The 13,768-nt window shown below is 40.6% G+C and overlaps 1 protein-coding gene across 1 annotated transcript in view; it reads left to right on the forward strand.

Moving 5' to 3' along the window:
- LOC119893356 (serine/threonine-protein kinase WNK1-like) overlaps positions 1–13,768 on the forward strand; it is a 34,544-nt gene that overhangs the window by 5,690 nt on the left and 15,086 nt on the right. The window contains 2 exon segments of the mRNA XM_038705455.1: positions 12,873–13,045; positions 13,345–13,565. Of these exon segments, the coding sequence (XP_038561383.1) occupies positions 12,873–13,045; positions 13,345–13,565 (394 nt within the window).

Raw genomic sequence — 13,768 nt, forward strand, 5'->3', positions numbered from 1 at the left:
TATGCTGTAAACCAGTAGTTGGTGATATCCTTTAGAAATGCTTGTGAATAAATTGAAGCGCTGCTGTCCAGTTAAAGTAGCTACATTGCCCATAGCAAAGTTTGACCCCATTCACCTCCGTGAATGTTTTCTGTTACTGGCACGATTTCACCCTGCCATGAGAGGAGTAGGCCTCACACGGCAGCACATACAACTATCGCTACTCATGCACACTGGTTTCAGAACAATGTGAAGATTACAGACACGTGCCCCTCCCCCCTCACAGAGCGAATCCCACGCATGCTCAGTGCGTTCTTGCTCTGAATGCTTGTGTGAATGTAAAATGGGTCACATTCCTGACAGAGGAATCTCCTGTGTGAATTGCAGCAGGCTGGCCTGCCAAGGCCTGCTTCTAAACTATTAGTCCACCTCCCACCCTTTTAACTTCCTCACATTTTACCATATTTCTGTTTTCTAAAACCCATTTTAAGCACAATTAACTAAATATAACTAACCCTTATTACTTCTGTTAGTTAATATTATACTACGAGTCAGCACACGGTTACTTATTTTTATCTAAACTTAATTAATTAATAATATAAATAAGCTTTATTGTTACGCTATAACCGATCTTTGTTGTAGGCTATTAGGGCTGTATCACGTCTGTCTTGATAGGGAAAACAGAGTGTCAATAGACCTTTATGGATGTGTTATTACATCTCCTACAGGATATTTTTCCCACCACCAAATTATATTTTTTTGCGCTGCAGCTCAGTGCTGTAATCTGGGTAGAGAGAGATCTTTTTGTTGCCCAGATGAATGTCACCTTTCTATGTGAACCTTTTCCTTGTGGGTGAAGTTGAATTTTACGATTTTGCGTTGACCCATCTCAACCAAGACAGGGAAGTTGTTATAGCCCAGGAGCTTCAGCATAAGCTGATCCAGTTGTTTTCCATGTTGAAAACATGGATGTATAGAGAACTGTATACAGCATTTGAGACAGGGCTCTGTTAATTTCTATGACAGCTGCTCAGTGGCTCATGAAGCCAAAAAACCTTTAACGTGATCTTCCGCATTGTGCCGCCCCACAAGAGCAAGTGCATTAGTGTTTCTTTTAACCCCACCTCTCTGTCATGATGGTGGCCCGTAGAGCAGCTGCCGAGTGGCTAACTTCTGGTTTAGACCTGTTAACTTGAATGGGGATGATAAAATTATTTAATCTTCTAGACTTTGTAAATGTTATCAGACCTACCAGATCAAATTCTCATTGTAAAACGAATCATTTCACAAGGGCTGTGACGCTCAAAATAACTAATCTACTGTTGGCTCTTTCAAGTCTACGGGAAATTCTTTTGCTGCCAGTGTGTATAACGTGATGGACCCAGAAGTTGTAATTCTGCGGTTTGGTCGCTATGTGTCTTCAAAGCACAGTGCACTTCCTGGGGGCTTGGTTGGAAACATGAACATATTGGTTGTGGCAGTTTCTTGCCGTCCCCTGGGGTTGGCTTGTCAATACCACAGTTTTGCAATATTGCTGTTATCACGACAGCCCTAGGCAAGATGCTGTATTATATTTGAGGGAGATGTGAGGTGGGCGGTGCTCTATAATGCTCTTGATAGATTAGTATTAGGGCTGTAGCTAATGATAAATACAAGTTACAAGAACCAGTTGACTAAAGAGATTAATGATTTCCTGTTGATCGAGTAAATCACTGATTTACTGATCATTGGGGCACTAATCCATATGTTAGCGGACAGAAAAGCATTCTTCTTGTCTCCTTTGACTTCCTGAAGAGTTTGACAAGGCAGTGTGGTTTGTAGAAAATGAATAGAGTGGTGTAACTGCCTCTCCGAGGCACACCTAAACTTGGTGTAGATCTAGCCAGGTCTTTGCCAGTTGCCACTTGTATCGGGAGACCAATTCTGTGCAAAGAGAGAGGTGACTTATAGACATTTTTACAGTTGAATGAGAACAAGGTTTGTTTTATGCACATGTCGTCTGTTCCAAAATATGAACATGTAACCTGATTTCTCTCATTCCCCTTCGTTCCTCTGTCAACTCAAGAGTTTCAGTGCTAGAAACTGTTCAGTTACACATGACAAGCTTAAATCCCCTCTCACGTGGTTGTGAAAGCTATCCCATGATCATACAAGTGCTAGTGTTTTCCCATGCATCCCAAGGGCATATTTAGTGGAATGTAATGTTAACATACATTATTTTCCGTATGCTCTTTCAGTTTCAATTGTATAGTGTCTTTTCAAACATTCGTATAATTAGTAATTTCCTATAAGAACTTTTGAATGTAATAGTAACGTAATAGTATACCACTTTCTACTTTGGTTACATGAAAAAATGCAATATTTTCCTAAAAAGCAAACAAATTCCATCAGAAATAGTTTGCAAAAGGAGTAGGGACATATCCATTTAAAGTGCTTATTGTTTTGTTTCCTGTTCCTGGTGCACGAATCAGTGATGCAAAATGTAATCAGCCTTGCCACTTTTTTGTTCACTGGGAATTTAGTGTCAGCTGGAAGCAACAGCAGAATCCTTGTCTGTGTTAATGAAACAAGTCTGACAGGTTTTCCTCAAATGAAATCACATTAGCAGTCCTGTGAGACTGTAATGCTCAGTACACTCCAGGAAACCATGAAAAAAGTGATTTGCCCTACCAAAAGCAGGACAATATTTAAGTTTGATACAAAGGTTATTCATGATTTCTTATCTATATTCTTCTTTCTTATATTTATTTGTCAGGGACCATATACAAAAGGGGTCTCAACCAAAGTGAAAATATGCTTTAGGACCCTGGCTTTCTGAAACTGAAATGACCCTTTAATCTCACAGTACAAGCAAAGGCTGAAGAAGTATGCTATCATGACCTGAAGCGTTAGACAAGTGGAAATTTGGTACCAAATGTCATGACAAGTTTATAGGAGTCCACTTTGCCTTCCTTTTAAGCTATGCCGCAATCATGGCTAGAAACATTAGAGTAGCGTTTGAATATAATAGCTCTGACTTATTCAGTCTGGAAGGCCATCTGTCCACAGTCGTCTAAGAATTTCTAGGCGTCCACCCTTTTTCACCCACCCATGAACCCACACATTTGTTTCAGATCTCAAGTTGCAGGAATGTCTGAACAATAAGTAGGTCACCACAGAGAGGAAGTCTAGGGAGGAGGAGGGGAAAAAAAGAATACATTTAGGAGCCTCCCCTTTCTTGCTCACTCATCCGTTTTCATCCATGTCATCTTCCACTCGCTGCCTCCCCACCTCATTCCTCCAGCACTGGCTGAAGCCAAACGTGGAAAGATGAGGAAGAGTAGCCCAGGCATGCATTAGAAGTTATGGGACCTGCATGTCCAGCTGGCTGATAGCATCTGCTGGCACTGACACTCCCCAAGTAGTATAACATAGTGACTCATCTGTAATTACTGTTCAATGATTGGTAGTCTAGAGTTTTAATCACTTATTTGTATCGGTTTGATGTAACACATTTTGGAAGAGACGTCACATTTTGTAAAGTAAAATTCCTAACTGCATTATCAGCATTCCTCAGTGAAGCCATGGTGTAAACTTCCTGATGACATAGAGGGGTTTACCATCTTGAGTCGACGTTAGATTGTTGACAAGGGTAGTAAAAGTGTTGAACTTCTACTTTTTATGTTTTGTGAATTACAAAATCTGTATATTTTATAAACTAAAACATTATTAATACACTAGCTCTGATAATAATGGCTTGGCATTTATGCTAAAAGTTCTTAAGAGCTGTGCACTTAGTTACAAATGAGTTGCATCTACGCTTTATTGTACTAAAAGGTCTTGAATATAATGTTTGTAAGTAATATAAAGTATATCAGTAAGGAGGGGTTATGTCACTTAAAAAACCTGCCGGGTTTAAAGCTGGCTTGTAGCACTGCACGACTCAAAATAGACTAGAAAGCAAAACTGATCCAATTAACTGTTTAGCATGATATTGTCCTTATTTCCTTCTGACTTAATTATGTGGACATTTGACCTTTCAAACTTCGACCCAGATTTTGAGAACAATGTAGTTTCTAATCTATATGCATTTTGATAACCTAGAATAGCTCGGACAAATCCGTTGATATGCTAGGTTATGTGGGAAGTGACCACTGACCTAATATAAACCCTTTTTGCCCCCACATTATCATACATGTTTGCCACGATGCTGGCTTAACATCATGATGTCTGTCAGCCATCGCCGATGAGAGATCATCGTCTATCGGCCCAACCCTAGCCTGGTGTGTAATATTAAAGAAAGAAAATCAACAATTTTAAACAATATTGATCAAACTTTGCAAGCATATTCTTCATTTATTCAGTTATATTGTTAATACAAGGTCTTTATTCATCAGAGCAAAAATGTGCGTTGCCTGTAGCTATTAAACCTGTTTTTTAAGGCTGGATCCGAATAATTGAATATTCGTTTGTTGGGTAAGTATTTGATTTTCAATTTTAATATTCAGGTTTTTTACGCATGCCTGACCTGCTCACAGTAGTGAACATAGTGCTCCAGTTGACATCAAAGGGAAAACAAAATGCCAAAAGACCTCGTCTGTGTGGGAGCATGTTAAATTGAGTGATGACAACGGCAGTGTGGCAGTAATGGGGTTTGAGTAAGTTTACAATTACTTATTGTTATTATTGTATTACAGGAAAAAAACTCAAATAGCCTTCATTTTAAAATGAATCATTAACTGTAGGCTAAAACAACAACATAATACACACATTGAAATTTTATTATTAGGCCTATTGTAGAAGAACACCATTCAGTAGGCTATAATAAATATTAAAAGCAAATTTTGTCTAATAACACTACTGGAAATAGCGGCCGGCTGCTCTCCTCGGTCCACCGCCCGGCTAAACTATTTGTGGATTCTGTTCTGGACCTGCTCGGCTCAGCTTCCTACACTGTGGACTCACAGCCCTGCTCTGATAAGCAGCCACAAAACCGGTTCTGTATACATACGGTCTCTTTTGCTTGCTCGCAGACAGAATTACACACTCACGACCGCCGTTATCTCTCCCCCATCTCATCCTCCCTCACTCAAGTCATTGCCAAAACTTGTTCTTCTGCTCTGATCTATTTTTTTATCATATCTGTCTATCAGATACTTTGCTCTAGCTCCTCTAGCCATCGGTGTCAGCCTCAGAGAAGACCTTGGCACGATCAGAGGCTTTTTTCATGTAGTCTATTTTTAAGGGTTGTTGGGTTATTTATGATGGCCTTTTGCCTGGAAGCAGTATTTTCTGCTCTGCTTTGGCCATACTGTAGTGATTTGGCATTAGACCTCAGTTCATGAAGTTGGTCAGATAGTACTAAAGCTTGGCAGTAGGGTTGTTTAATATTTAATATTGCAATTTTTTTAATAGCAGTATTTTTTTTCATAGTGACATATTATCACATAGCCAATCCATGAAAAATCACATAAAATAATCAAGTTGATTTTCAATGCAATGTATTATGTTGTACTCTTATGCACTACGTCAAAGAAACATAGGACTACGGCCCTGTCCTATGTAATATCCTGACCTATATTGTTGGACCACAGCTATGGCTGGGCAATAATAACATCGGCTTGTTTTAGGGGTGTGTCACTGAACTGAAGCAGTGGGATCATGGTTTCAGATACGTCTTGTGCTGTCTCTGCATAGATGGAAGCTACTTTACTCCTAAGTTTTTAAAGTGTTTAAAATACATTTCTGCATCATTCTCAAGCTCTTACTTCCCGTGTGTGTGTGTGTGTGTGTGTGTGTGTGTGTGTGTGTTTACACATTTGCTCTACAATATTTTCACATATGCACTCTTTCTCTTGCTTTATCATATTCGGAGACTCCAAAGATCTTTCAGGTGGTGCCAACACAGCTCTTTAGTGAGCTGACTCATGCCCACTCTGTCAGATAGAGCTGCTGTGATTCAACTGCAGCTGCTGTTGTCCTCCAAGTGCCCGCCAGGTTGGGGTGGGGTGGGCGTCTTTAAAGAATAATCAAATAGTTCCCAGTGACTATTGAATATTATCTTTGCTTGAAATGCCCATCCCTAATTTGTGGATGGACCAGAGACTGCTAGGCACTGTTCCCAGTGACGGTGAGAACAGGACATGGCACTGACCAAAGAACTTTAGAGTGACAGTCAAGGGGAGTGTGATGTGTTTAATATGATTACAAGATTCTTGTTTTTTAAAGACCCTGGGTCCTGCACTTCTAAGTGGTAGGAGAGCTAGGTAATTAGTTCAGTCTGGATTATGCTGAGTAATTCATAATGAAGGGTCGGGTTTCGGAGCGTGAGTGGAAATATTTAAATCTGTTTTCTTCATTTTTATTTAGATCACTCAGGTGCAAGCGACTTAAGTTTTGTAAAAAAATATTTATTTTTTTTCCCTCCACAGTTTTAAAAACTCTTTGATCAATTAAGCAACTGGGTCATGCTAGTTATCTTTCTGATATCTTTTTTTTTTCTTTGATCTTGTCATTATGCTCTGTTGTCTACAATGTAGATTTGTTTGTAGATGGGTGTGTTACTATGTGTCTTCCCAAAATAGCACTCCCCGTTGCTCAAGTGTTTTCTTTGCAAAAGTTGAAGTAGATGTCAGTTAAGCATGTGATTGTCTCATCTCTTACAGGAAATGCAGTTTTCAACTAGGTTAAACTTGTAAAGGGAATACATTTGTTTTAAATTAGTGACCAATATGGCAGTGTGTCTATAGTGGAAATGCTGTCATTAATACAGGAGTTCTGGGTTTGTGGAGGTTGGGGTGCTGCATTCCCACGGCTGTGGATGTTTTGCATGTGGTGTGCATAAAGAGAAAGGGGAACCACTGCCCCAGTAGATAAATACTCTGGTAAGTAGGTCAGTTGGTCCAAGTGCACAGAGGAGCATCCGTTACTCTTCGTCTTCCCTCACCTTCTGTCTCCTGACACTGCTCCCTCATTCAGTGTTCTCCACCTGCTCTCAGTTGTTTACACATGTTTCCCATGTTTAACCTCAAACCTGTAAAATTCCTCCAGCAAAGACTGTACTAGTCTCAGTCAAATTTTTCTCAATGTCAGTCACTAGAAAGTTTCCTATCTCTTGCTGACACACACACACACACACACACACACACACACACACACACACACACACAGAGGCAAATGCTCACTGTCCACTCACATGTGGGCTGAATTTCCTGGACAGCCTGGTCTGTATCCATGTCCCTGGGGGTTTTAAGGGAGGTCTTTGGCTGTGGGGTTTCACTGGGCTTGTCTAACTGGTACGGGTATGCTGCTTTATAGTCAGGCATATTGTCACACTAGGAATTAACTCAGGAAACTTGAGGAAGGCGGTTCGACACAGTCCAGATTTTTTTGTTAACACGCAGACCCTACAATGGTCCTTAATGCCAATACACATTTTTGCACTAGTCAGTTTATGTAATGTTAAATCTCACTGGGCAAACAGTGCTATCAGCTTTGCACATAATTCATTGACAAAGCAAAATCAGCTGCCAGACATTTGTTGACTCTAACCATCCATAGCTTTATTCAGAATACAGGCCTTGTTGAGCACAGTGTAAGCCTCTTACCAGATACAGTTTTTTCCCAAAGTGCTGGGTAACATATCAGTATTAATATGCATTATACTCTATCATTGTTGATATTGTGAATAATGATACACACCTTTTGTCTAAATTAACAGTAAAAACCAAGCCATAATTACTATCAGAATAATTGGTTTGTTCAGTCTATTTGGATTGCGTGACTAATGTTGTATTGAACATTTCTGTAACAATATAACGGGTGGTTTTTACGCATCTATACACATAACATGACATAATGTACATTGATATTTTCTTCTGCTTATGCTGATTATTTGTTCATTTTTCTCTGTAGCTTGTGTTGTATAGTAAAGAGGACAGCTATTTTTATTTGTTGTAACAAGCCGGACTTATTTGTTTGTTTGACATTATAGTCTGCACTCATCTTCTATGCTTCTCAAATTGTCAGTCATGCTGTTGCTTTTTTTCTTGTTTTGGTTTTCTTGGTATTTCGGACAAAACACAGACATATTCAATTTGGTTCACAGTCATCCACCAGACAGGGCCACATGCCTTTGCCCCCATTACATGTCAGAGTATAGCTGTGTAGAAGGAAATGTAACCTTTCCTCATTTTTGTCAGTTTGACTCCTTAAATTAGAGTGTTTCTCCGCTGTTCAAACCTGGAATGTTGATATGAATGTAGATTCAAAAATGTTTCCTTCTTATGAATGGAAACATTCAAACATTACTTGCCATTGGTATTGATGATCTTTACTGTGCTATTAACACTAGAAGCGCCAGAATTCCATAACTACTAGAACTGCCACTAGCAGTCATTTTGACCGCTAGATTCCAAACTCTATATCTTTAATGATAAATACTCAATTGAGAGATTAATGCATTTATTGTATTAGGATATCTTTTAGTTTAATTATGCATTAATAAATAATATCATTAGTAGCCTACTGTAATTATCGCATATTCACAGATAGGCTATATTTCCATATCCATTCAACATAACTCAGAACAAGATAATAACATTTTATTTTAATAACACAGAAAATGGGCTAATAGAAAAAGCTGGAAACGAGCTGATCTAAAAAGAAGGAAGCTTAGGCTACAGAAACATAAAAACATTAGCCTATATTACAAATTGGATGTTAACTATTTAAATCAATATAGTGCTTGGCTATTTAAGCTTCACAATCAAGGCAAGTGACCTCTCTTCTCCTCAACACAATTTCCACACACGGGTTTGCAGCAGGTTTAGTTTTGACTGCAGCTTCTCCAAACCTGGCACTGCCTCCGTTTTGGTGTCTGCTGCGGTGGTTGCTTCTGCTGCTGACTGGAACCTTGTGTGCCAACTGCCATACTGCTCTTTTCTCCTCCATGAACTGTGCTTTCAGCTCCTCTGCAAGTTGCTGCATGAACTTCCTCCGAGTTAATTTGCTGCTGGTGCACTCCTTGAAGAGTATGTGGGTATTGATCCCAGCCAGGTAGAGGATGTTATAAAACACAGCGACTGGCCATCTACGTGTACCACCTTTAACAGTATGTATGCCCATGCCATCTGGTCGAGGGCGTCCATGCCGTACTTGGTGTTATTATAGTATGTCACAGACTCAGGCTTTGCCTTCGGCCCATCGGTGATGCTCATGCTTGTGTGAACAGAACTCAAAATACACTCATTCTTCCTCGGCTTTCCCTGGTAGATGGCAAGTGTTGCGTCAGCACATTTCCGCACCTCTGTGCTGAACAGCTCCGCATGTTCTTTCGCGGAAAGGGGCAACTCACATTTTGTTTTCCCCACGGTGCCAACCAGGCTGGTCTTCTTTGCCTGTAAGGCAGTGGCCAGTTTGAGAGACGTGAAGAAGTTATCCGTGGTATTTCTTCCCTTCCCAAGGAATGGCTCCGCCAGCCTCAGCACCACACTCTCTCCTACAAGCTGACCTCTGCTCCGCGTCTCTTCCTTTCCCAGATACGGAGCCCTGTTCAGCATATATTTGGTTTGAACATCTGCTGCCAGCCAAAATTTGATGCCGAATTTATCAGGCTTATTCCCCATATACTGAATAAATTTGCTGGCTCAAGAGCAGGTAGAACTACTGGTCCGGGAGGGATGATGATGATTATTATTTATTAAATAATTAAAAAATAAATAAATAGTACAATAGGACCAGCAGAACTGGTGAACAGCCTGCAGCAAAACACGCAGCGCAGGACAGGGCAGTGGCGCTCAACAGGATCACCTGACATGAACGGAACATCTGGATCCGCCGTGTCTGATAGCAGCCGCCCCTTTTTCCTTGATGTGGACTCTGATGTGGAATCACACTCTGAGGAAGAAATATTTACGTGCACCCAGGGAAATGTCGCTGTCACTTTCCGTGTGTGTGTGTGTGTGTGTGTGTGTGTGTGTGTGTATATACACTCACCTAAAGGATTATTAGGAACACCTGTTCAATTTCTCATTAATGCAATTATCTAATCAACCAATCACATGGCAGTTGCTTCAATGCATTTAGGGGTGTGGTCCTGGTCAAGACAAGTTCCTGAACTCCAAACTGAATGTCAGAATGGGAAAGAAAGGTGATTTAAGCAATTTTGAGCGTGGCATGGTTGTTGGTGCCAGACGGGCCGGTCTGAGTATTTCACAATCTGCTCAGTTACTGGGATTTTCACGCACAACCATTTCTAGGGTTTACAAAGAATGGTGTGAAAAGGGAAAAACCTCCAGTATGCGGCAGTCCTGTGGGCGAAAATGCCTTGTTGATGCTAGAGGTCAGAGGAGAATGGGCCGACTGATTCAAGCTGATAGAAGAGCAACTTTGACTGAAATAACCACTCGTTACAACCGAGGTATGCAGCAAAGCATTTGTGAAGCCACAACACGCACAACCTTGAGGAGGATGGGCTACAACAGCAGAAGACCCCACCGGCTACCACTCATCTCAAATATACTTGCCCGTCAGATCCACAGACCCTGGAATGCTGAGTTCACTTAACAACTGCCTTTTGTGAAGTTAAAAAATGGATGTCAAATAATTTCCTCCAGCTGAACTCAGACAAAACAGAAATCCTGGTCATCGGGTCTCAGCAGATGGCAAATCAAATACTGCCATCTGCTGGTTCCCTAGTAAATCACATTAAGCCTGTGGCAAAGAACCTTGGTGTTTGGTTTGATAGTAATTTAAATTTCGAGCAGCACACCACAAAGCTTGTTCAATCATGTTTTTATCAACTAAGAAATATAGCTAAAATTTGATCTATGTTAACTTTTAAGGACACCGAGACCATTTTACACGCCTTCATCTCATCACGCCTGGATTATTGCAACAGCCTTTTCACCTGTTTAACCCAAAAATCTATTGATCGACTCCAGACTGTCCAGAACTCAGCTGCCAGGCTTTTAACCAGAACAAAGAAATATGACCACATTACTCCTATTTTAGCTTCATTACACTGGCTCCCAGTATGTTTTAGAATTGACTTTAAAATTCTATTGATCACTTTTAAAGCTCTTCATGGCCTCTCGCCTTGTTATATTTCTGACCTTTTAGTCCCATACACACCAGCACGTACCTTGAGATCCTCGGGCAGAGGTCTGTTGTCTGTTCCAGAGTCTCGACTGAAAACTAAAGGGGACAGCGCGTTTGCACTCAGGGCCCCGAGGCTCTGGAACAGCCTGCCCGAGGAAATCAGGTCGGCTGAGTCAGTGAACTCTTTTAAGTCCCTTCTTAAAACATACTTTTATAGGAGAGCCTTTCCCGATCTTGTTTGACTTTATTTTATCCCTTTTATTGTATTTTACTAATTTTATATTTATCTGTATTTTAGTCTTTTCAATGTTTTCATGCTTTTATCTTGTATTGTTTTTGTATTATTGTCTCTTGGGTATTATTGTCTTTACACTTGTTAAAGCACTTTGTAACTTGTTTTTGAAAAGTGCTCTACAAATAAAGATTATTATCTCCACTGCCTTAATTCTAAATAGGAAAAAGAGGCCACAATTTGGAAGAGCTCACCAAAATTGGACAGTTGAAGACTGGAAAAATGTTGCCTGGTCTGATGAGTCTCGATTTCTGTTGAGACATTCAGATGGTAGAGTCAGAATTTGGCGTAAACAGAATGAGAACATGGATCCATCATGCCTTGTTACCACTGTGCAGGCTGGTGGTGGTGGTGTAATGGTGTGGGGGATGTTTTCTTGCCACGCTTTAGGTCCCTTAGGGCATCGTTTAAATGCCACGGCCTACCTGAGCATTGTTTCTGACCATGTCCATCCCTTTATGGCCACCATGTACCCATCCTCTGATGGTTACTTCCAGCAGGATAATGCACCATGTCACAAAGCTCGAATCATTTTAAATTGGTTTCTTGAACATGACAATGAGTTCACTGTACTAAAATGGCCCCCACAGTCACCAGATCACAACCCAATAGAACATCTTTGGGATGTGGTGGAACAGGAGCTTCGTGCCCTGGATGTGCATCCCACAAATCTCCATCAACTGCAAGATGCTATCGTATCAATATGGGCCAACATTTCTAAAGACTGCTTTCAGCACCTTGTTGAATCAATGCCACGTAGAATTAAGGCAGTTCTGAAGGCGAAAGGGGGTCAAACACAGCATCGGTATGGTTTTCCTAATAATCCCTTAGGTGTGTGTACACACGCGCACACACACACACACACACACACACACACACACACACACACACACACACACACTTACATTACATTAGTAAATAAAAATAATTAGCACTTGTAGTAAAGTATTATTAGCCTATTTCTGATCAACCTATTTAATCTAATATACTTTTTGTTTGTAGAAATTAGCATATATGCAAACACTCATGACCGCTACTGACCTTTCTGTTGACAGTGAGAGAGACAAAGGTCAACCGCGGGAAATGTAACAAAAGAATACCGCGAAATTCTGTGCGGTGAAAATGACAGTCTATGCCAAAATAGGTAAAAATTAAAGGAAAAGTCAGGATTTTATTTTTTCAGCAAAGTTATTGCAGATATAAAATTCAAAACGGTCAAAATGACCATCATAGCCGTTCTAGTGTTAATGCATTGTTACAAATGGTCATTAGACCAAGTGAAAATGTATACATCCATAATAGAGCTGCCCTCTGTGGTGTGTAAACATTTACATTAGATTTATTCATTTAGCTGACGCATTTATCCAAAGCAACTTACAATTGCTATACATGTCTGAGGGACACATTGGTAGATGGGTCACAGTGGGGAATTGAACCCGGGTCTCTCACACCATAGACATGCAGCTTATCCATTGCGCCATCACCACCCCATCTTTATGTATTACCTGTTTGTCCCCTGCAGGATCGTAAGCTGTCAAAGTCAGAGAGGCAACGCTTTAAGGAGGAAGCGGGGATGTTGAAGGGACTACAGCATCCCAACATTGTCCGCTTTTATGACTCCTGGGAGGGACCCTCCAAAGGCAGGAAGTGCATTGTACTGGTCACTGAACTCATGACTTCTGGCACACTTAAAACGTGAGTCGCAAACTTACAAACATTAATACAGAGCTCATACATACTTTATACCCTAGGGCTGCACCTTTTTTTTGTTTTTAGAGCAACCCAAAAAAGTATCATCCTGACTATTAATTATAAATACTCCATACTCTGACCAATATTTCTCATATTTTAGGAAATAAAATATTTGTCGAGCTTAACTAAGAGCAGTTGTGCTCGTTTTGTGCTCTTATAAGGAAGTGTACAGAAAAGATTACATTTCTTGCAGTATTTGTTTCCTTGAGAATATGTGAAAGTGATAATCTATTCTCTTGTAGATATCTGAAGCGGTTCAAGGTGATGAAAATTAAAGTTCTGCGGAGCTGGTGTAGACAAATCCTCAAGGGGCTCCACTTCCTTCATACTCGGGCTCCCCCTATCATCCACAGGGACCTTAAGTGCGACAACATTTTCATCACAGGCCCAACAGGATCCGTCAAGATTGGAGACTTGGGACTGGCCACACTCAAGCGTGCGTCATTTGCCAAGAGTGTTATAGGTACGACCCCAAAGTCATTTCTACCTCTTGGTTCCTGTCCTGCTGTTGGGCAGTACCCTTTTCTGAGGTCGTAATATGTTTGTATTGAAAATGACTTGTTTTTCTGACGATGTGGTTCAAAAACAGACCACAGCGTTTCAGCTGTCTCTCAAACCACAGCTCAAATGGAGGCCAAATACTGTGGTAATCTTAGGCAGATAACC

The sequence above is a fragment of the Micropterus salmoides genome, unplaced genomic scaffold, assembly GCF_014851395.1.
Source record: "Micropterus salmoides isolate LMB-PRFRI ecotype aquatic unplaced genomic scaffold, ASM1485139v1 Ms_hic_scaffold_8, whole genome shotgun sequence".
Taxonomy (NCBI): Eukaryota; Metazoa; Chordata; class Actinopteri; order Centrarchiformes; family Centrarchidae; genus Micropterus; species Micropterus salmoides.